The 23,652-nt window shown below is 56.6% G+C and overlaps 2 protein-coding genes across 6 annotated transcripts in view; one reads left to right on the top strand and one right to left on the bottom strand.

The window, feature by feature from the left end:
* Positions 1-4,842: 4,842 nt before the first annotated feature.
* On the bottom strand, positions 4,843-18,955 carry MRPL21 (mitochondrial ribosomal protein L21). The gene is made up of 7 exons (XM_086676668.1): positions 18,822-18,955; positions 13,943-14,000; positions 11,790-11,875; positions 10,454-10,617; positions 7,727-7,779; positions 6,371-6,474; positions 4,843-4,957 (listed from the first exon to the last, which is right to left on the bottom strand). The coding sequence occupies exons 1-7, from the start codon at positions 18,919-18,921 to the stop codon at positions 4,893-4,895; spliced, it is 630 nt and encodes a 209-aa protein (XP_086532794.1). The 5' UTR covers positions 18,922-18,955; the 3' UTR covers positions 4,843-4,892.
* Positions 18,956-18,981: 26 nt separating this feature from the next.
* The window catches only part of IGHMBP2 (immunoglobulin mu DNA binding protein 2), a 96,817-nt gene continuing 92,146 nt past the window's right edge, over positions 18,982-23,652 (top strand). Inside the window, exons 1-2 of one of the 5 annotated variants that reach the window (XM_086676664.1) lie at positions 18,982-19,143; positions 21,548-21,717. In XM_086676664.1, the coding sequence (XP_086532790.1) occupies positions 19,058-19,143; positions 21,548-21,717 (256 nt within the window). In that variant the 5' untranslated portion in view covers positions 18,982-19,057. Of the gene's footprint in view, positions 19,144-21,547; positions 21,735-23,652 lie in introns of those variants that run through there. The other 4 variants (XM_086676665.1, XM_086676663.1, XM_086676666.1 and 1 more) reach the window with 4 other exon arrangements.

Here is a 23,652-nt window from a genome sequence, read left to right as displayed (position 1 = left end):
AGTGAGCGCGGCAAACTCATTAATGCTACGTGTCGTTCGTACAGTGATGTTAAAAATCTGATATATGGGGCGCCTGGGTGGCGCAGTCGGTTAAGCGTCCGACTTCAGCCAGGTCACGATCTCGCGGTCCGGGAGTTTGAGCCCCGCGTCAGGCTCTGGGCTGATGGCTCAGAGCCTGGAGCCTGTTTCCGATTCTGTGTCTCCCTCTCTCTCTGCCCCTCCCCCGTTCATGCTCTGTCTCTCTCTGTCCCAAAAATAAATAAACGTTGAAAAAAAAAATTTAAAAATAAAAATCTGATATAACTGGGGAGGGCACGGGGGAAAAAACAGGTGGGCTTTAGGGGGGAGGGAAAGGTGATGTGGGGGAAGGGAATTTTCTGGGGTGACGGAGGGCTCTGAACCCTGGTCTCAGATCTTGCCCCCTGAAATAGCCCCACTTCTAGAATCTTCTCTTAACATCCTAGGATTTTTTTTCCCCCCCAGTTCAAACATTCCAGGAGAGAGAACTCCCCAAGCTGAGCTCCAGGAAGTCCCGGGCAGCAGACAGAGGAGGGGCTGGGGGCGTGTGCAGAAGGAGACATACTTGGCTTTCACATTGGGCATCAGGCTGGTCAGAAGAACAAGTTCCCTTAGGCTCCTTCGGAGACTTGGAAGGTCTCCTTAAGGAAAACATTCCTTATCGGTGGAAATACCAGTTTCATTTCGAAGTATGGGGTTGACAATTCAGTAGAGTCTTCCCTGGAAGGGCAGGCAAATCACGAGAGGCCACATGTCTGCACTGCATCCTCCTGTGAGAAGAGTCTTTCCTCGGGGCGCCTGGGGGGCTCAGTCAGTTATGCATCCGACTTCGGCTCAGGTCATGATCTCACGGTTCATGAGTTTGAGCCCCGCAGGGGCTGTCTGCTCTCAGCATAGCCCACTTTGGATCCTCTGTACGCCCCTCTCTTTGCCCCTCACCTGCCCTCTCTCTCTCTCTCTCTGAAAAACAAATAAACATTGGAAAACATTAAAAAAAAAAAGAAAGAAATTGGGGCACCTGGTGGCTCATTGGGGTTGAATGTCCGACTTCGGCTCAGGTCATGATCTCGTGGTTAGTGAGTTCGAGCCCCGCTTTGGGCTGTTTCAGATTCTGCGTCTCTCTCCCTCTCTCTGCCTCTCCCCTGCTCTCACTCTGTCTCTCTCTCTCTCAAAAATCAACAAGCACTAAAAAAAATAATAAGTAAAATGATCCTTTTAAATTTTTAAAAAAATGTTTATTTATTTATGGGCTCTGTCCCTCAGAGATCATTCCCAGAGACAACCTGTTAAACTGCTGACCCTGAGGTCTGGTGAGGAGCCTGGGGGCAGGTAAGACCCCCACCTTGCAGTTCTGTTCCGCACACGGAGCCCAGACCCCTTGGCCCTGCCGAGAGCGGGGCGCTGCCTGTCGTGGCGGCCTTCAGCAGGAGGAAAGAAAGAAGAAACCTGGAGGGCGTCTTTCAAGGACGTCAGGCGGCCTGGGTTTCTGTGTCTCCAGTCCCTCCCGTGTGGCTGCACAGGAAGCGGGTCAAAGTGCACCCAGCCTTCCAGCCGCTTGGCTCTCTCGTCTCCTGCGGCCGCTGCTGTGCCCGCCTCCACGGAAGCGGTCCAGGTGTCTGAGGCCCTGGGTGTGGGGATGCCGGGAGGAAAGGTTCTGACCCTTGGGCTCCCGGAGCCATGTGCAGACAGGTGAGCTCCGTGGGCACCACTTTATCAGTTTAGTTTAAGATAAGTGTACTCTTTTTGATATATATAAAGTTCATCCATTTATTTTGGGAGAGAGAGAGCATGAGTGGGAGAGGGGCAGAGAGAGAGGGAGAGAGAGAGAATCCCAAGCAGGCTCTGCACCGTCAGCACGGAGTCCGATGCGAGGCTCGAACTCACAAATGTGCCATCACGACCCGAGCCGAGGCCGGACTCTCAACCACTGAGCCACCCAGGCGTCCCCCTGGCCGACCCTTGTAGACATCGCTGAGTCCCACCTGCACTTTAATGCTTCCAGGGCTGTGTCTTTCCGTGGCTCCCGTAGACGCTGGGCCCCATCTCCTCCACAACCTCCCGGGTCATCAGCCTCGCCGGTGAGTAACACAGAATCTCATCCTTATCCTGGAGCTGGCTGTCCAGGGAGGGGGGAAGGCCAGTGAGAAACCCGGGACAAATAAATACACATGTGCTGACCCCGGGGAGCAGACAGGGAGTGGACAGCGACCCAGGGCAGGGTCCTCCTGAGATGAGATGGCCTGGCAGCCCCCTCCGAGCTAAGACGCAGATCCCTCGCAGCCGGGCCTGCGGGTTAGGGCGGGACTCATAGCCCTTGTGCCAAACCCCTGGGCTGTCCTGCCTCCCAGTGTCCCCTTTCATGCTTTTCTTAGTCTGCCCCCCCACCGCGTTCTCAGGACATTCCAGGATCTGCTGGGAGGCTCTGAGAGGGTGAGCGGACTCTGCAGGCCAAGGTGGGTGGAGGGAGCAGGGGGCTGGGTTAAAGGGAGGTGAGGCAGGCAGGTGCCTGGCCACACCCCTCCCCTCCTCCCCCCTCCCCCGTTGTTCCTGGAGCTGCAAGGTGACCCCGTGGAAAGAATGGAAAGCTGGCCTAGGGGAGCAGGGAGGTGCTGCGGCCCCCCTAGCGCCCTACCAACCCCGGGGGGCGGCCTGTGGCGTGGCTTCCGCCCCAGAACAGCACAGCTGTCGGGAAGGGCCTGTAAGGAAAAGTTCCCTCTGCAAAAATACAGATGTGGATCTTTTTTTTTTTCAATTTTTAAAAAAATGCTTGCTTATTTTTGAGAGAGCAGGAGTGGGGGAGGGGCAGAGAGAGACGGAGACCCTGAATCCCAAGCAGGCTCCGGGCTCTGAGCTGTCGGCACAGGGCCCGACGCGGGGCTCGAACTCACGGACCGCGAGATCATGACCTGAGCCGAAGTCGGACACGTAACCAACTGAGCCACCCGGGGGCCTACCATCTTAACCATTTTCAAGCGACAGTTCGGGAGCATTAATGACTGTCACAATGGTGTGCAGCCATTACTGCCGTCTACTTCCAGGCTTTTCCATGACCTCAAACAGAAACCCTGTACCTATCCAGCAAGAACTCCCCGTCCCCTCCCCGCTGCTCTCAGCCCCCGGGAACCTCTACGCTTTCTCTACGGATTTGCAAATTCTAGACGTTTCATACACGTGCAGTCGTACGGTTTGTGTGCTTTTGGGACTGGTGGCTTTCAGCATCGGGTGCTCAAGGTTCACCCGTGTGGTGACAGGTCAGGGCCCCATCATTTTTAGGGCTGTACGACATTTGACTGTGTGCCCACCGCCCTCATCTATCCACCCACCTGTTGACGGACACGAGTTCTTTCTGCATTTTGGCTACTGTGAACAGGCCTCGTCCAGTATGCTCAATGCTTTGTGGGCACCCGGCCAGCTCCCCGGAGCAGGGGTTCTGCCTCTTTCTAGGTGGTGCGCGGTCACTTCTTTGTCACCCGAGTCCTCACAGCCGTCCAGCAAGGCGGGCACCGCACACCCGGCTCCGTCTGGCTCCAGAGCCGAGCGGTACGGCCGGAATCCGTTCCGCGTCCCGGCGCGTGGATGCGCCAAAGGCAAAGAACATGGAAGGCGGATCCCGTCCTCAACTGTGTCAGCACGAGGACGGTCCTCAGAAGTTCCTGGCGTGGCCTCGGCGGGAGTGCACCCCACGCTCCGGGGCTGGCTCCTGCCACCCCTCACACCCAGCATCACGGTGGGGGGGGGGGGGCCTGCTGCCCACTTGTGTGGCCCTGTCCTGCAGGGCTGCGCCCCCTGCTGTGCACGGAGGGCACTACGGGAGGGAGAGCCCCCCAAGGGTGGCCGGCATGGGGGGGGGCCCTCCGCCTACAGAACTGTCTTCTTCCTTCCCTCCCCTGCCCACCCCCCTGCAGGGAGGACCTGACAGGCGACTACCCCCCCCCCCATGACTCCCCGACCCCCCAAGCAACTCCCCAGGACTCCTGCCGAAGAAAGCATTCACCCCGGTTCCACAAAAGGTTGTATTGTGCGACTTACAAGCCCTAACTGTTCTTTGGGAGGAAGGCCCTGCCTCCGGGAAGGACACAGAACAGGGGACACAGAACAGGGGGAGAGCCCCTCTCCCCCACTGGCTCCCCCTGTCCCGGGCCCACTCTGGGTTCAGGACCTGTCGTCCCTCCTTGCCTGGGGGGTTAGCTGGCCTGACTCCCAGCACACAGATCTGGGCGGCCCCAAAGGCTTCTGGGACAGATGGCTGCTTCCAGGACCCACTTGGGAACCCCTCCCGCCCCTCACGGCTCCAGGCTGCCCACTGTCCCTCCTCCCGTCCCCGCTGCCCTGCCCTTGGTGAGAGCGCCACCTCCCTGCACCGCAACCCTCCTTTCCTGCTGGACCGAGAGCAAAGGACAAGAACAGGGACTCTGGGCCCAGAAGGTTCGAACCCCAGCTTCTTGAAAAACCCAATCACTAGACACAGGTATACTCGGAGATGGGGTCCACTCGCTTTCTGTCCACCCACCTTGCCCAGAAGTGGAAGCTGGACTGTTTCTCTTGGCGTGGGCTCCCGGGTCCCGGCTGCGCCCCCCTCCACACCCTCGGGCCCCACCGCCTGCGCTGGGGTGGAGGACAGCCAAGAGAAGCACAGTGTCCCTTGCACAAGCCTCCAGGCTGCAGCCCCGGGAGGGCCGTGCTTGTAATTCTTCCCGAGTTCCAGGCTTCACTGGCTCCGGGAGGCTGGCTGCTTAAAAAACTATGCTCACAGACGGGGGTTCAAGCTACAATGGCCTGTCACGGGCACGTGGAGATTTTACGTCACAACTCAGAAACCCGGTCTCCGGAAAACGGGAGTTTATTTTTATACTCTGTAAATAGTAGCTTCGCGATCAACACAAACACGGAGCGATCTCAATGGTGTTCACCCGGAGGACAGTCTGTGGGTTCACGATAACTGGAAAAGACAGACAACAGGGTCACCGCTCGGCCATGGATTCTGCCGCTGTTCGTGAGCTATAGTGAAACCCTGCTGCTGGGCCACCCGAACTTTCCATGGGGTTGGCCTCACACCGGCTCTCCCCAGGCGGCAGGCACGTGTGGGCCCCGGCGGCCACCTGCCGTGAGCGCGTCATGGCGGGTGCTTTCCTCTCTGCCCACACGGCCCACGGGCACCATCAGACACAGCAACACCAGGGCCTGGAGGCCAGGAGCGTCCTGGCCTGGGGGCGGACGGTCCGTCTGCCCGAACCTGGGGCTACCTGATGGCGGCAGAGTGTAGGAGAGGCTCCTCCTGGCCTGACCTGCGGGGAGGCTGGCCTACTGGTTCGGGATATTTTAGGGACTCCCCACTATGAACAGCTTAGGCAGCCCTTACGGCGTCACCAAGGACCGTGGGTGCTATGCGCTCCCGGGGGCAGGATTCCATAGCCCGCGCGTCCCAGCCACGAGGAGCCCCCACCCTGTCAGTTAACCGGGCAACGGAAGGTGGCCGTGGACTGGGGCAAAGAAGGGTGACGTGTGGGGGTCAAAAAGAACGGGGCGGCACGGGCCAGGCCTCGGCTGGGCGCTCCCCCAGGACGGGGGGGCAGAGTGTGGGTAGTGCCAGCTGGACTGAGACCCAGGCGGGTCTCCTCCAGCCTGGGGCCTCCTCCCTGTGAGCCCAGGTGCCCCGGTGCCCTCTACCCTGGATGCGTGGAGCCCGGCACCCACACCAAGAGGCTGGGCGGGGAAAGCCGGCCTCCTGTCCTTGCTCAGGGGACGCTCTCGCCTTCCTGACCCCTCGCATCGCACCCTCTGCAACACTCCTGCAGCGCGCTCCAAAACGCCCCGGGATGAGGCCTCCTCTCCCCTTCCCGCTCACTGGCCGCTAAGCCCACCCCGCGGCTCCTCTGTTCCCTCACGTGCTGCTCACGAGCCCCTGCCTGTGCACCCACGCGGGGGACACGCACAGGTGACACGCACGAGTGAGGTCTCTGCTGTGAAGTCAGCCCTCAGACTCGCTGCTCCCAACTCCACCCTGGGTCTCCCCAACCGCGCCAGGGTGCCTCCTCCCTGCGCGGCTCAGGCGGTCGGCCACCGCGGATCAGGGCCTGCCTTGTCCCGTCGTCCTCATGCCGCAAGCTGCCCGAACCGTCATCAGGCGGCTCCCCCTGGTCCACGGTGGGCTTTGTTTCTTCCCTCTCTGACCTCTGACCTCACCCCGTGCCACCTGAGGGGAGCCTGAGGCTCCCGGGCCCTCCCTCTGCACCCCTCCACCTGTCCGTCCCCGTCAGACCTGTGAGGCCGGGCAGAGCTCCCTCCCCAGGGTGTGGCCGCTGTACCCCGGCGGAGCACGAACAAGGTGCCAGCCACACTTTCTCTAACTTACCTTTCTTCTTCCTATAGTTTTTCCTTCTCTGAAATTTCATATTGATTTTTGGCCATGATTCTGTCTTTTCAATGACTGTGGCTTCTACCCGAACGAGATCCTTTCTAGAAGACAGAAAATGCCCTTTTGATTATTTTTTAAGCTTACTAATGCTTTATATATAAGAATTTCCAAAATGAAGTCTTACTGTTGTGTGTGTGTGTGTGTGTGCGCGTTATAAAAGTGATATGGCCGGGGCGCCTGGGTGGCTCAGTCAGTTGAACGACCGACTTGGGCTCAGGTCGTGATCTCGCGGTTTGTGAGTTCAAGCCCCACATCCGGCTTGCAGTTGCTGTCAGCCTATCAGCACGGAGCCTGCTTCGGATCCTCCGTCCCCCTCTCTCTCTGCCCCTCCCCTGCTCATGCTGGCGTTTGCGCGCGCGCGCGCTCTCTCTCTCTCTCTCAAAAAATAAATAAATAAATAAATAAATAAAATAAATAAAATCTTAATGAAAAAAAAATAAAAGTGATATGTCCTTTTCCCTGCAGACATTTTGAAAAGCACGTAGCAGCCTGATCAAGATCAGTGCAGAAAAGACAGGGCTGGGGGGCTGGCAAAGTAAGTGAAGAGGGATAAACTCCCAGTGATGAAATAAATCAGTCATGGGGACGTGACTACAGCAGAGAATACAGTCAATAATGCTGTAATCGCTTCGTGTGGGGACAAACGGTGACCAGGCCCGTGGGGGGCGTGCACTCTGCAACGTATGAAGGTACCGCACGCCTAAAACGAACGCCGTGTCGTATGTGAATTATACAATTCAACACCATAAAAAAAGAACAGCATCAGGGTGCCTGGCCGGCTCAGTCAGTGGAGCACATGGCTCTTCATGTTGGGGTTGTGAGTTTGAGCCCCACATTCGGTAGAGTTTACTTAAAAAAAAAAAAAAAAAGAAAAGAAAAGAGAAAAAGACAACAGGGGCGCCTGGGTGGCTTAGTAGGTTAAGCGCCCGACTCTTGATTTTGGCTCAGGCCACGATCTCACAGTTTGTGAGTTCGAGCCCTGCGTCGGGCTCTGAGCTGACAGCAAGGGGCCTGCTTGGGATTGTCTCCCTCTCTCTGCCCCTCCCGCTGCTTGCACGCATGCGTGCACCCTCTCTCCCTCTTTCTCTTTCTCAGAATAAACAAACATTAAAACAAAACAAAAAGAAAAAACCAGCAAAAAGATCGCAGCATAGTCCGTCAACAAATCGTAAGGGCCTATGCTGTAGTAAGTTAGTTAACGGGACAACGCTGTGGTCCAGGGATCCTCTGCCTGGCGACCCTGCGGTGGCCCGCGTGGGTCCTGGACAAAGCCAACGTGAGCGAGCGTGTTACCCGAGGAGCGGCTTGCCAAGTAACGTGAAGTTGTCGGCTCCCACCAACAGCACCTGCGGAGTGAAACAGACACGTTACCGGCAAGTGACACCAGAGCTCGTCGATCAGGCGGCGACACAAACACCCTGGAGACTGAGACAGTGTGCCGATGGCATGCCGCCGACCAGGCTACCTCATGAGTCGGTCCCTGGGACGGGAGCCTCTCAGGAGCTGGCGAGCGGCAGCCGGGGCAGGAAAAACCGAGCCCTCGACCCGGTGATTGTGCACCCCGGGCTGTGTGTTCACCGTTTGTGCACATGGTGGCTCTTTTCTTTTTTTTTTTTTTTTAACTTTTTATTGGGGGGTGCCTGGGTGGCTTGGTTGTTTCAGCGTCCGACTTCAGCTCAGGTCATGATCTCGTGGTCCGTGGGTTCGAGCCCCGTGTCGGGCTCTGTGCTGACGGCTCAGAGCCTGGAGCCTGTTTCAGATTCTGTGTCTCCCCCTCTCTCTGCCCCTCCCCTGTTCATGCTCTGTCTCTCTCTGTCTCAAAAATAAATAAAATAAAACGTTAAAAAAAAAAATTAACTTTTTATTGGAAGTTATGACATAGACAAGGAGAAAAATGCACAAATCATACTGGGGTACTTTTTTTTTAAGTTTACTTCTTTATTTCAGAGAGTGCAGAGCAAGCAGGAGAGGGGCAGAGGGGGGGCGGGGAGAGAGAATCCCACACGGGTTCCACACTGCCATCAAGGAACCCCACGTGGGGCTCGAACTTACGAACCGAGAGCTGAAATCAAGAGTCGGATGCTTAACCGACTGAGCCCAGCGGGGGCCTCGTTCTGCGGCATCTTTTGAAGCAGCTCGTAATGCTAACCCTGCGCACTCAGGTTCAAGTGTATTTTCTGAGGACTGCGGAATCCCATCCAGCAGCCTTTCTCGGCACGGCCAAGTGTGGCCTCCCAGGACGACCTCTTTGCGCCGCAAGGGCAGGGGTTTTTATTGAAGTTGGAGAACCATCTGAAGTTTGACTGGTAAGAAAAATACCTGAGCATATGTAACTTAAACATCTAAAGGCAAAAAGCGACTTTTGTAGCAGTGTAAACGGGCTCTTTATGCCAAACGATGACAATCAAAAAACTTTCACGGTTACTTCAAGGACGATGTGTTTCCTGCTCCCAGAGGCTAGATTTCCTAAGTTAGGGATAAACAACCCGCGTTAGGTGAGGCTTTCGTCTATGTTAATGTGATGTGTTTGAGAACAATGTCTTTGGGAGGTGCCTGGCCGGCTCTGTCGGTCAAGTGTGTGAGTCTTGATCTCAGGGTTGCGAGTTCGAGTTCCATGTATAGAGATTGTTAAAAAAACAAAACAAAGCAAAAAGCCTTTTTAGAAGCCTTCACAGATACACTCTTAAAGGCTCCCGTTACTTTAGACATCACAGAGTAAACCCGCTCGTGCTCACGAGCCCATGACCGGCCACTGTGTCATTAAGGAGAGGAGAGTTCTGAGGGTTGCTGATGTCCAAAACAGTTAATTAGTCCAGCTCTGGGCTCAGATCACAGGCTGGGAGAAGAACTTCCTAGAAACAGAATTTAATGCTCGGCTTGGTGTAATACATAAAGAGTCTGCAATCACAAAGGAAGAAGTCTTAATGAAAAAACCACACGTGTTATGGTACGTTACGCTAACAGTTAAACCTATCCTACAGAAATGACCTAGTGCAGAGAACTTAAATTTTACATACTTTTATAAGTAGAACAGGCCAAAAACAAATAGAGCCGCCCAAAACAGCAAACAGAATCCTAAGTGATGGGTAGAAATGCTAAGTTCACAGACGGAGCGGTGTAGAACGGCCAGCAAGATCAATCAGTCCCAGGGAAATGCCTCTGAATCCAGTCCTCTCTGTTTAAAAGCCATCAGGGGGGGCGCCTGGGTGGCGCAGTCGGTTGAGCGTCCGACTTCAGCCAGGTCACGATCTCGCGGTCCGTGAGTTCGAGCCCCGCGTCGGGCTCTGGGCTGATGGCTCAGAGCCTGGAGCCTGTTTCCGATTCTGTGTCTCCCTCTCTCTCTGCCCCTCCCCCGTTCATGCTCTGTCTCTCTCTGTCCCAAAAATAAATAAACGTTGAAAAAAAAATTAAAAAAAAAAAATAAAAGCCATCAGGGGCGCCTGGGGGGGCTCAGTCTGTTCAGCATCTGACTCTGGATTTTGGCTCAGGTCGTGATGTCATGGTTTGTGAGATCGAGCCCCACGTCGGGCTCTGTGCTGACAGTGTGGAGCCTGCTTGGGATTCTCTCTCTCCCTCTCTCCCCTGCTTATGCACGTGCTGTCTCTCTCTCTCAAATATTAAAAAAAAGAAAAAAAAAAGAAAAAAAAGCAGCAGCCATCGATTTGAAGGCCAGAGTGGTGTTCCAGCCGAAACATTTCTCCCGTAACATGGGGTTGAAAGTCTACGTGTTCACCTGGACGCCCATTATGTTCTGTGGGAGCAACGTTACGGAGACGGGAGACGAATCAGCACACATACTTTCCTCTGCGGAACGTGCTGCCTGCCTCCCTGTGACAGGGTCTCCTGGGGGGGTGGGGGGGGGCAGCCGCCCGCCCCTCCCTGCCTGCCACCCCCGGGGAGGATGCTGCTCTCCTGCCCCATGGGTATGCTTGCCTTCACCCGCCGACCTGAGGGAGCCTCCCCAGTGATGCGCCCGGGGAGCGGGATGGCACGTCTGGTGACTGTCACTGACGGTCTCACCTTCTCCAGCCGGATCCTCTCCCCACACGCGACGTCTAATTCATTGTCAATTAAAATCAGGTCCTCGGAGGTCACCTTCCACTGGTGGCTGGCAAAGTGCACCACGGCGAAGAGCCTGCCGTACTGGCCGGTGGCGATCAGCTCGTTCACCTTTCCCACAACCTCTGGGGGGGGGGGGGGAGAGGGAGAGTCAGGACCGGGCCGGGTCGGTCAGCTACTCATGACCGGGACGGCAGCCGCTCCACCCCACCTGGCCCCAGCCGCTGTGACCGTGGTACAGGACCACGTGGCCCCTGCTCCCTCTCAGCGGGACAGGAAGCTTCCCCGGCAGCTGGCACCCTCGAAAGGGGAGCTCACAGCCGGGGGGGCTGCTTCCTCTCCCTGCTGCGGGAAGTGTCAGCCCGCTGTTCCCAGGAGCACAGGCACTCGGGGCACGTGGGGCTTTTCCAGACCAAGTCCCCAACCCCATACGATACCCCGCTCTGGCCTGAGCACTGTCTCTCTGACTCTGGGGAGGACAAACCTTCACCCTGTTTGATTCCCCATCTTTACTAAGAAAAGGCCAGAGGACTGGCAAAGCGAAAGGAGAGACTGTTTTGCAGGTAAGGAAAAGCTAGAACTATGCCGCATAGCATTGGGGTCTACCTGGAAGCTTCTGCCCACACAGCTCCCTGCTTCCGCTGCTCCGGCTCGGGTCACAGACCCTGCGGAGCCCTGACCCACCAGCCTGCGCGGGGCTGGGTGCGCAGGGGAGGAAGACATCCTTCCTGCCCTGAAAGCGGAGTCCAGGCCGGAAGCCGCATCGAGGAAGGGCAGGACGCTGTTTAGCTGGCGTGGCCTCTCAAAGACGCCACCTGCTACCCTGCGTGTCTAGCTCTGTAAAAAACACCGAGGGTGCCGCGCTCCCTCATGGCAGCCACGGCGGCCGGCCACACCGTCCCTCCTCACGGCCACAAGCCCCGGGCGGACACCCGTCCCGACACCCCGACGGTTTCTCCAACGCCCAGGACGGCAGGGGCTCCCGCTGCCCACTGTGCACCCTGTTCTTCTGATCGCAGACAGATCTGTCCCTGACCCTGTGCTCCTACCAGCGGCGGGAAGCACGGATGGCCCGGGGGCCCCTCCCTCACTTACGCAGCCTGCCCTGAACGTGCTCGGTGCTCAGGAGTATTTGCTAAGTGAACGACGGTTTAACTTTTTGTGCTCGGTGGCGAAAATGGGCCTGAGCATTCACACTGGGCCTCAGAGCGCCCGGCGACGCGACGTCCTGTCTGCGGCCAGGTGACCGCCTCTGTCAGGGAGGGGGGCACCGCCCTCCAGCTGCTGCCCCCGTTACCTGCGTGCTGTCTGGTCTCCTCAGCTGGGTCTGGCAGAACAATTTCTGGCCAAGGCGGTGAACTCAGCGACGTTTCAGGAACGTACCTGTAAAACGTTTTCACACGTGTGCGTCACCGTTCAGAATCTGTAAGACGGGGTTGCGCTCCCAAGCCCGGGGGCTGGGGGGGGGGGGCACGGCAAGTGCAAACTCACGGCCGTGCTGCCACGTGACGACCGAGGACAGGCTCCCGCACAGCCTCTCGGAAGGAGCAGGGATTCCAAGGAACATCCACTAATCACTCGTAATTAAAACGGAATTCCGACCATCTTATTCCAGAAGATCCCCTCCTTGGAATAACCACGCCCCGGGCCGGTGCCCCATCCGAGGAAGCCGGGCCCTCTCAGTGTCCCCAGGGCACACGTGCTCGGAGGTTAGGGCTGCAGCGCTGTGCTCCCCTCCCCCCAACACTCCACAAGAAGATAAGAAGCTCTCAGCACCTCCCCCCACCCAGCCCACCGGGCTCCTGTGTCTCATCTTGGCACTCGAGGGCCCTGAGGGCAGGACTCCAACGTCAGGACTGTTTCCCGTGCTCTCCCCCTTCCCCGCCAGCCCGAACCTCTAACTCCCACCCGGCAGGGGCCTGCTCGGCCTTCATGGGGGGACAGGAGCCAGGCAGGCCTGCATCTGAAGCCCAGCTCTGCCGACAGAGTAACGCGACCTTGGCAAGCGTCTCACTAAACGGGAATAAAAGTCCCTCCCCCCCTGCCCCCCCCCCCCCCCCCCGGGGCTGGGCAGGGTCAGGAGGGTCAGTGTGCCTGGAAGGCTGGGCAGCGGGACGCGCTCAGGAGCAGCGGCAGTGCTGTCGCGGGTCTGTCCTGTGCCGCAGCCAGGCGTCTGCCCGCGGCACGGGAGCCGGGTGCACCGGGCCGGGAGCCTGGAGGCAAAGAGGGCCGCGGGGTCTTTCTGACTTCCCCATCTACTTCTGCCTCCAACTACTGTCGCCTGCAAAGAGGGGAGAGCTCGGGAGAGCCCAAACTGAATTATTCAGAAGCGTCTTAGAGCTTCTGTCCCTTTGCTGCCAGATGGTGACAGGTCGGCATTTCTGCTGCAGAGCTCCAGCAAGGAGAAAAGGCCACTCGACAGGCAGAGCCGCCGACTGCGCAGCAGGACCCACGTCGCCGGCGGTCAGCAGGTGCTCAACACAGACCCGTGAGTCAAACGCTCTCTGGGACGGGGTCCGCTGGCCACAAAATTAAACCGGGCTCGTCCGCTGTGCTGACCTCGGAGCACCCAGAGACACGTCCCGGCTCTGCGGCCAGGCAATGACCTCTGACGGACCCGGAGGCGCGGAGTCTGTGCGTGGGAGCCCTAGCCCCCCTGCCGGGTCGGGCGGCACCGCACTGCAGACTGGCGAGCTGGAGGCCCGTGGGGAAATAGGAAGAATCAGGCAAATTAACTACAATCCCCCTTCAGGGGCTCTCTCTATAAGCGGATTCTGTCTTTCGACTTCTTCTCAACGTAAGAGAGCCCTGAATGTCTCCATTTCTGAGATCCTGTGACCCAGGGGCAGCTGACACTCTGGGACAACTTCCCGTCCGACAGGCACTGCCCTAAGCTCTTTAGACGTGGAAATTTACTGAGTGCTCACAGGACTCCACCGGGATGGACACGAACATCACTCCCATCTTGCAGAAGAGGAACCGAAGCTCAGAGTGGACCACCCGCCCAGGGACCTGCCCCAGGCTGCGAGAGGCGGGGCCGGGGTAGGAGGCGGGGCTTCCTCGCTTTTAACTGCTACGCTGTATAGGGCGTGACTTTGTCAGATTCACTTCCTGTAGTTTTCCCCAAAGCGTGATGCTTTAATACTGAATCCGCTCTTCCCAGTGGTATTTAAGCTGTTCCTAGAAATTCTGATACAACCTTCCATACTCCCAGTTGGAAGTCTCTAACTCGGAGTTAAAAACTTTCCTTAACAAAACACAGCTGCGTAAGGCCCGGGAGCACACTCGTCTTCGGGTTTCTCGATGCCCCATCCACACTTACCTCGAAGGTTTTAGAAAAACACTATCAAAAAAGTTACATATTCTCGAAAACCCACGCACGTGCAGTTTTGGCTTTAGAACGACAGTCCCACAAACGAAGGGTCGCCTGAACCCACATTTGGACATTACCCTTGTGGAACTGAAGTGCTCTGTGAACCGAACCTTCGGGAAGCCGACCCCAGGGAAGCTGAGGGGACAAGAAAAAGTAGTTACTCGTATGAAATGCCACAGCTCTTCACAAAGCTAAACACACAACGCTCTTGCTGGTGCCCGAGTCAGACCACCACACTATCACGTGCCTGTGGAATAATCTAGGTCACCGAAGCTAAAAGAACGTCACTTAGTTACTGCTTGTGTGTGTTGAGATGTGCTCATCACACTATCGGAAGTTTTCAAGCAATCTCTACACTCGATGTGGGGCTCAAATTCACGACCCCGAGATCAAGAGTCACAAGTCTCTTTCTGACAGAGCCAGCCGCGTGCCCCTGACCACATCATTGAAAAGAGCCCCAAACCGGAATCCCTCACCCACGAATCCACTCCTTGACCACCAGGTGCCCAGCAGGTTCAGACGCTGTTCTGGGCCTCCAAGACGGCCCGAGAGGCTATTCTCACCCCTGTACTGTCCCTCTCAGATGGAGCCGGTCTCTGTGACCGACGGCACATGGCATAAGTGATGTCGCAGAACTTCTGAGATTAGGTTATAAAAGACTGGAACGGAGGGCTCCTGCCGACAGGCAAGGAGTGAGATTGGAAATGGACTGTCCTTGGGGCGCCCGGGTGGTGGCTCAGTTGAGTGTCAGCGCATGATCTCACGGTTCGTGGGTTCGAGCCCCGTGTCGGGCTCTGTGCTGACAGTTCAGAGCCTGGAGCCTGCTTCGGATTCTGTGTCTCTCTCCCTCTCTCTCAAAGATAAACAAACATTAAAAAAAAAAAAAAAAAAAAAAAGAAACGATCGTCCAGCCCCAGCCGACAGCCTGACTGCCATCTAAGGAGAGCCAGAACCACCCAGCAAAACTGCTCCCGCACTCCTGACCATCCGACACGGTATGACATAAAAGTTAGTCGTCCTTAGCGGCTGGGTTTTGGACTAACTTGTTATGCAGCAGGTGACCGATACACCAAGGGACAAAGGCAGTCACCCCCCTACTGAGTCAAGAGCCTGGAAATCAGATGCAGAGCTTAGGAGCAAAAAGAAAAGAGTAGCAACTCAGTGGCCGTTGAGGGTTTATTTATTCATTTACCTCTGAAGACGTTCTGTTATTAAAGTTCTTTTGCGGGGGTGTCTGGCTGGCTCAGTTGGTAGAGCGTCTGACTTTTTTTTTTTTTTTTAATTTAAATGTTTATTTACTGGGGCGCCTGGGTGGCGCAGTCGGTTAAGCGTCCGACTTCAGCCAGGTCACGATCTCACGATCTCACGGTCCGTGAGTTCGAGCCCCGCGTCGGGCTCTGGGCTGATGGCTCGGAGCCTGGAGCCTGTTTCCGATTCTGTGTCTCCCTCTCTCTCTGCCCCTCCCCCGTTCATGCTCTGTCTCTCTCTGTCCCAAAAATAAATAAACGTTGAAAAAAAAAATTTTTAAAAAATAAATGTTTATTTACTTATTTTGCAAGAGGGAGGGAGAGCATGAGCCGGCGAGGGGAGGAGAGGGAGAATCCTAGGCAGGCTGCATGCTCCGTGCAGAGCCTGACGCGGGTCAAACCCACGAACTGTGAGATCGTGACCTGAACGGAAATCAAGCATTGGATGCTTTTTTATTTAAAAAAAAATTTTTTTTTAACGTTTTTATTTATTTTTGAGACAGAGAGAGACAGAGCATGAACGGGGGAGGGGCAGAGAGAGAGGGAGACACAGAATCGGAAGCAGGCTCCAGGCTCTGAGCCATCAGCCCAGAGCCCGACGCGGGGCTCGAACTCACGGACCGTGAGATCGTGACCTGAGCCGAAGTCGGACGCTTAACCGACTGAGCCACCCAGGCGCCCCTCGGATGCTTTTTTAAAAAACGTTTTTAGGGGCGCCTGGGTGGCTCAGTCGGTTAAGCGTCCGACTTCGGCTCAGGTCACGATCTCACGGTCCGTGAGTTCGAGCCCCACGTCGGGCTCTCTGCTGACGGCTCAGATCCTGGAGTCCATTTCAGATTCTGTGTCTCCCTCTCTCTCTGCCCCTCCCCTGTTCATACTCTGTCTCTCTCTGTCTCAAAAATAAAATAAAACGTTAAAAAAAAAAATAAAAAAAAAAACGTTTTTAAAGTTTATTTATTTTGAGAGAGAGAGAGTGAGCAGGGAAGGGGCGGGGAGGGAGAGACAGAGAGAGAGAGAGAGAGAGAGAGAGAGAGAGAATCCCAAGCAGGCTCCCCACTGTCAGCACAGAGCTCAATGCAGGGCTTGAACTCTCGAACTTGAGATAATGACCTGAGCTGAAACCAAGAGTCAGATACTCAACCGACTGAGCCACCCAGGGGACCCAACATTTTTTTTTTTAAAGTTTTATTTTTATTTTGAGAGAGACAGAGACAGTGCAAGTGGGGGAGGGGCGGAGAAAGGGAGAGAGAGAATCCCAAGCAGGCTGCACGGTGTCAGCCCAGAGCCTGATTCGGGGCTGGGTCCCACAAACCGTGAGATCGTGACCTGAGATGAACTCAAGACTTGGATGCTTACCTGACGGAACCACTTCCGTGCACGAGTAGACAACTCTTGATCTCAGGGTTGTGCGTTTGAGCCCCATGTTCGGCATGGAGCCTACTTAAATTAAAAAAAAAAAAAAAAGTTTCCTTTGTATCTATTTTTGTTTTTGTTATGAACACACGTTTACCTTTATCAAATATTTCCTATATCTATTGATGTGTCTTTTTTTTTTTTTTTGAGCTATAATTGACATACCATAAGATTCACCCTTTCGTAGCTACCTGTTAGCAGGTGTTCCCAGCTATGGGTCTCTTGGGTTGGTTTCCTCCTCTCCTCTGCTACCTCGCTGCGCCTGGGGTTTAGATCTTGGACCTTCTCTCTCCTTTATCTACCACCACTCGTCTGGTGACTGCACTTATCTGGATGGATTTGAGGACCACCAGTATGCTTAAGGTGCAGCCTGGACCTGACTCCCCACTTGACCATCTGCCATCACCACTTGCGAGTCTAACAGGCATCTCGAAACCTACAAAGACTCCAGGTTCCCCCGAGTGCCTGCGTCTCCTCCCCATCTCACGTGACCACAACTTCATCTCTCCAGGTGCTCAGGCCAAAAGTCTCCATCATTTCGGACCCCTCTCTCTTCTGCCTTCACAGCTATTGGCAGTTCTTCCTGGTTCTCCTCTTCAAGAGATCCGGGTTCTGACCACGTACGTTCTCCAACCCACCCCCACCTCCCGCCTGAACTACCACTAATGTCCTGCTCTCCCCATTACCTCCCTTCTCTGCACAGCAACTAGAGTGATCCTGCTAAAACCTAGGTCGGATCCTGTCACTATCGTGCTGAAACTCTCCACGAGCTTCCTATTTCATTCAGAGAAAAAGCCAAAGCCCTTGCAGTGGCCTACAGGGCACGGGCAGCGTGATCCCCTCTGTCTCTCTGAGCCCATCTTGTTGTTCATTTTGCACCCGCCGCTCAGGCTGTCTGGCTATTCCCATAACATGCCAGGCCCGTGCCAAGCACATGCCCACCTCAAAACCTGTGTTCCTTGACCGTTCTTCCCCTGGAACCTCCCTCCCCCGCAATCCACAAGGCTAATTCCCTTCTTTTCTCTGGGTCTCTGCTCAAACACTATCTCAGTAGAGAGGATTCCTTGACCATCCTATTTAAAACTGATCCCCTCCCTCCCAACCTACGCTTTCTTTTTCTCTGTAAGACTTATCAGCTTCCAGCACACTATGTAATGTGTGCATTTAAAAAATATTCTTAAAGTTTATTTTCTTGACAGAGTGTCCAAGTGGGGTTGGGCTGGTGGGGGGGGGGGAGGGAGAGAGGGAGGGAGACAGAGAGAGGGAGGGGGCAGAAGCAGGCAGGAGGGGGAGAGGGAGAGGGAGAGGGGGAGAGGGGGAGAGAGAGAGAGAGAGAGGCAGAGAGGGAGAGAGGGAGAATCCTAAGCAGGCTCCACTTCGTCTGTGTTTCTTAAAGTGGGCGTCCGGACTTGAACATGGCATTCCAGGGGTGGTTTTACGTGGGGGTAGAAAGCAGTGGTTTCCAGTGCTTTTGTAAAAACGTTCCTGCCAACTTAAAGCCAAGTTTCACCAGGGCACCTGGGTGGCTCAGGTCATGATCTCACGGTGGGTGAGTTGGAGCCCCACTCGCGGCTTGCTGCTGTCTGCTTGTCAGCACAGAGCCCACATCGGATCCCCTCTCTCTGCCCCAACCCCGCTTGCACTCTTTCATCAACAAACAGTTTAAGGGGCGCCTGGGTGGCGCAGTCGGTTAAGCGTCCGACTTCAGCCAGGTCACGATCTCGCGGTCCGTGAGTTCGAGCCCCGCGTCGGGCTCTGGGCTGATGGCTCAGAGCCTGGAGCCTGTTTCCGATTCTGTGTCTCCCTCTCTCTGCCCCTCCCCCATTCATGCTCTGTCTCTCTCTGTCCCAAAAAAATAAACGTTGAAAAAAAATAAAAAAAAAACAAAAAAACAAACAGTTTAAAAAAAAAAAACCCTTCACCATTTCCCAGACGGGGACAGGGAAGGTTGGAAGAGTGGCTCGTAGCCCGGGGGCGATGGTAAAGCACAGGCGTCTGGAGGTCTGTATCCCTCTTCCCCCACCTCCCCGCCGCGTGACCCTGGGCAAGTTACCTAAGCTCTCTGAACCGAGCCTCAGTTTGCCCCCCTCCGGGTAACACCGGGCCTGCAGAGAAGTTGAAGGGCTGCGGTCAGCAGCTAAGCTCCTAAAGGACCCAGGATCCGAACCCAGGTTTCACCCACTGCAGGGCCGGTGCTATATTCGCCGCATCAGGGAAAGCGGTCAACACCGAAGGCACCGGGGACACAGACACGCGCGCCCCGACCCCTCCTCTCACCCCGCCGCCCGGGTCTCACCCGCTCCGGGCCCCGACGCGCTCAGGACGCTGCGGCTGCAGGCGGACGCCAGCCGCCCGAGGCCGACCCGCACGGCCCGCGCGGCCATGGCCGCCGCCATCTTCCCGCGGCCTCGGCCGGAAGCGGAAGCGGCAGCGGCGCGAACCTTGTGCGTCGACGCACCGGGCCCGGCCGGGAACTCCGCCGCGCGACGCAGGGGGACCTCTGCCGCCGCGGGCCCGGGCCGGGCGGCGGTCATGGCCTCGGCGGCTGTGGAGAGCTTCGTGAGCAAGCAGTTGGACCTGCTGGAGCTCGAGAGAGACGCGGAGGTCGAGGAGCGCAGGTACTGGGTGGACCGGCCGGGATTTGCCCTTCTGCCCCCTGAGTCCCGCCCGCGGCGCTGTGCGTGTGTGTGTGTGTGTGTGTGTGTGTTTGGCGGGGGGGGCTCGACCGCCTCTGGAGATGGGACCCTGTCGCCTCCCGGGCGGCCGTACCGGTTTGGGGCCTTCAGAAAGCCCTTTCTTCTTGGCTTGGAGCCCCCACCCCCGAACTTCCAGTCCCAGGCCTTGCCCCTGCCCCCAGCGCGTCCTCAGCCCTTCTCTTTTTCGGGGCCGGGCGGGTGGGAAAGCGCGACGATGCGGTCTCCTGGGCCCTGGTCTGGGTAGGGGACGGGCCTGGCTTTGGGCGGGAGGGGGGGGGGGGGGAGGTGGGCCTGGCTTTGGGCAGGGAGTGGGCCTGGACCTGGGCCTGGCTGGGGGGGGGCGGGGAGGGGGGAGTGGGGAGTAGTGGGGGTGGGGGGGCAGGGGGTGGGCCTGGGCCTGGGCGAGGGGGGTGGGGGCTTGTAGGCCTGGCTTTGGGCAGGGAGTGGACCTGGGCCTGGCGCAGGGGGGGGGGGAGTGGGGGAGGTGGGCCTGGCGTTGGGCAGGGAGTGGACCTGGGCCTGGGGGGGGGTGAGTGGGGGAGGTGGGCCTGGCGTTGGGCAGGGGGTGGGCCTGGGCCTGGGTGGGGAGTGGGGGGGGCGGGGGGGGGGTGGAGGGGTGGGGGAGGTGGGCCTGGCTTTGGGCAGGGAGTGGGCCTGGGCCTGGGCCTGGGCAGGAGGTGGGCTTGCCTGGACTGTTACTTCCAGTTGGGCACACTCATGCTGTGTGTGCGGAAAGGGCTGTGCAAGCTCGGATGGCGACCAGCTCCCCCTGGGGAGGGCGAGGCTAAGGCTGGCTTTGGGGACAGGTGGTGCCTGAGCAGAGAAACAGGAGTGAAGGTTTCCTAGATAGAAGAGGAAGGAGAGGAGCCTTGAGGAGCCTTCCCGGATGAGATGGGAGGGCAGCCTTGCACCTGAGGGTGCGTGCCATAGAGAGCCCGGCTTGTTTCTCAACGCGAATATTCATTTAGTTGAAGAAGTAACAGCCAGAGCTTATGGAGCGCTCACTGTAAATGCTCTTTCCAGACCCTCGTTCCTTCAAACCTCAGTGTTCTTCTCATTTGGTGCACGAGGAGGCTGTGACAGAGCGGTTCAGTCACTTGCTCAGGTTAACACAGGTGGAGTCAGGATCGGAGGCTAGGAGTCTGATTCCAAGGTCTGCACTGCAGACATCGATGGGCTTTGCTTTGTGTGTGGCTGTGTGACTTTGCAGGTTACGTCTCTGAGCCTTAGAGCCACCTCGCCTGTAAAGTGGGATTATTCCCACCTCATGGGTTTGCTGTGAGCACAAGATGGCCTGCTGTCAGGTGCCCAGCTCAGTGCCGGGCGCAGTGAGCACCCACAGAAGGGTAGGCATCGGTCAGGTTGAGAAGGGTCTTGCGGGTGAGTTTGTGTTATATTCCGTGTGCAGAGGCCGGCTCTCCGCACAGGTGAGAGGGTGGGGTATTCACCTTAGAAATAAAACAGCAAGTTCCTCTCCTAGCAAAATGGGTTTATTCGTAACAGCAGAGGATTGCAGTTCTGGACATGGAATCTGTGACCTAAGCTCTAGGCTAGTGCAACCAGGGAAGGGGAGGACCTTTATTTTGTGGAGGAAGGCGTTGGGAGGGGTAGTTTCGAACTGAAGTCCGTTACAGAAGGGGCAAGAGTTCGGGAAGACGGCCGCTTCTCGCTGGCTGCGTCCAGGGGTAGTGGATTTCTTGTAGGAGTTGCAGGGTGCATCATTCCTGTTGTGGGATGGTCTGGCCCCTTTGCTGTGGGGGGTCTGTCACTGACAGTTCTGGTCGCTGACATCTGTAGGTGCAGCTCCCCCTTCTGGCCTCCCCGCTGCATTTCAGTGAGGTTTTTTCTCTTCGTTTTCACGGGTGGGGGGAGGGGAGGCGGGTGAATAGATTCGTGTTTTGGGTGGATTGCTTGGGTGCCGCTGCTTGGGACTGGACAGGGCAAGCCCCAGAGGTGAGGCAGTTAGGAGGCTCTGTCTAGTCCAGACGATGTAGTTGGTGTGGGTTGAACCGGGGTTATGGTGGGGAGGATGGAGGCAGAGGCGGATTCTCGAGGGTGCAGATGGCGGGGGGTGGGGGGGGGGGCTACGATGGACTTAGTGACAGGTGGGAACCAGGATGTGCAGTCAGAGCAGAGCAGGGCCAGCGCGTAGCTCTACCGGCAGGAGGATGTGGGGGAGCCCGATCTCAGGGGCTTACTTGGGGTCTTACTTGGTGCCTGTGCACGGATCTTTGTGTCTCTCTCCCTTTTCCCTTCCTCCTGTATGGGTGGAAACACAAGCTGGTGGAGTGTAAGTATTGAACTCTCAGTGTTGGGTGTCTTCCAGGTCCTGGCAGGAAAACATCTCTCTGAAAGAGCTCCAGAGCCGAGGGGTCTGTTTGCTGAAGCTGCAGGTGTCCAGCCAGCGGACCGGGCTGTACGGGCGGCTGCTGGTCACCTTCGAGCCCAGGAGATGTGCGTCTGCCACGGCCCTTCCCAGCAACAGCTTTACTTCCGGTCCGTGCGTCTGTGACGTAGGCATATGTCGTTTACGGCTCGCCTCCCGACTGTGACTTTCGCTCTGTAAAGGCTGGGTTGCGCATGACTGATTGGGGAATAAAGCATTGCAGTGAAGACCCCTTAGACATTCGCCAGTCACGTGGCTTTTTGGCAATCTAGGTCAGCACCGTCCAGACGGTAGCCACTGGCCACACATGGTCATCGAACACTTGAGACGTGGGTCGCGATTGCCGCAGGCATACCGTGCACACCCGGTTTGGAGATTGAGTACACAGATGTCTAGGCTATCTGAAGAGTAACCTTATTTTTTTTTTTTTTAATATTTTATTATTTATTTTTGAGAGAGAGAGGCAGAGCGTGAGCGGGGGAGCGGCAGAGAGAGAGGGAGACCCAGAATCTGAAGCAGCTCCAGGCTCCGAGCTGTCAGCAGCGAGCCCGACGCGGGGCTCGAACTTGTCAACTACGAGATCGTGACCTGAGTCGAAGTCAGACGCTTAACTGACTGAGCCACCCAGGCGTCCCTAGAAATGTAAATTCTGAGACGGATCCTATTCAGGGCACTAGTGGGGAGGTCACAGTAGGGACGGGGTCCTCTGTGCTCAGCCCCGTGGCGCGCCCAGACAGAACTGGACTCTGCCCCTGGGGGATTGTTGCCACCTGCCGTCTGTCTTTATAAAGTTGGGGAGAACACAGAGAAAAGGTTTAAGGTGTGGGTGAAACTCATTGCTTGAAGAAAAACAGCGCAGGGTCAGTGCGTCTGGTGCCTGGTTGACCTGGGGCACACACTTTCAGACACAGAATGAATGGGATGTAAGCGTGTGGGTGGCTCTGGCTTTATCTCAGAGTGGAGTCTGTTTTGGTCGGAACGTCTCCCCTTCCAGGTGATGAAAACCCAGGCCACGCTGGCTTGGGCAAGAAAGACTGCGTTCGTTGTGATGCTAGAAGGTTGGCTTCAGGGCCCACGGGAGGTCGCTCGGACTTCTCTCCGTTTCTTGGCTTTGCCCTGTCCTGGGGTGGCTTCCTTCTCAGGCGACACGTGATAGCAGTTATAGCCCCCGTGTGCCCTCAGGTTTCTGGTCCAGCTGGACAGAGGGAGGGCCTTTTTGCCAGGTGCCGAGCAATAGTCTCACCGTGTTCAGGGGGCTCACATTTGGTCCCGTGCTCATCTCTGAGCAGTCACTGTGGCCAGGGACGTGGCAGCAGTGATTGGCTGAGGTGTAGGTTGTGTGCTCCGTCCCTGGCATCAGGGAAGCCCCTCAGAGTCACCCGGCGGATGGGCGAGTCACCCGACAGTTACTGTGGGAAGTGGGGAAATCCGTACTTGAGTGGGCAGCAGATGACCTCTGTCCCCCCGTTGATGCTCCCGTTCTGCCTGGAATGTTCTCCTCTAGATGTGCTCGTGGCCCCCGCTTCGTTCAGGGTCCATCCTGCTTACCTGTGGCCACTCAGGGGCCCTTGCCATACCCTGTTTCTAAAATGACACGCTGGGGCGCCTGAGTGGCTCAGTCAGTTATGCATACAACTCTTGATTTCGGCTCAGGTCATGATCTCACGGTTCACGAGTTTGAGCCCCGCGTCGGGCTCTGTGCTGACGTTGCGGAGCCTGCTTGAGATTCTCTCTCTCCCTCACTCTCTGCCCCTCTCTCACTTGTGCATGCCACCTCTCTCTTTCTCTCTTTGAAAATAAAAAAATTAAAAATAAATAAAATGACACTCCCGTCCCTCTCCATCCCCTCCTGGGCTGCATAAGTCCTTGAAACCTCCAGTGCTGACACGTGTGTCTTATTTCTTTTTTTTTTTTTTTTAATTTTTTTTTTTTTCAACATTTATTTATTTTTGGGACAGAGAGAGACAGAGCATGAACGGGGGAGGGGCAGAGAGAGAGGGAGACACAGAATCGGAAACAGGCTCCAGGCTCCGAGCCATCAGCCC

The sequence above is a fragment of the Puma concolor genome, chromosome D1 (assembly GCF_028749965.1).
Source record: "Puma concolor isolate L17-30 chromosome D1, mPumCon1.1.hap2, whole genome shotgun sequence".
Classification (NCBI taxonomy): domain Eukaryota; kingdom Metazoa; phylum Chordata; class Mammalia; order Carnivora; family Felidae; genus Puma; species Puma concolor.
Note: the sequence above shows the minus strand (reverse complement) of the source record. Positions and strands in the feature narration are given on the sequence as shown.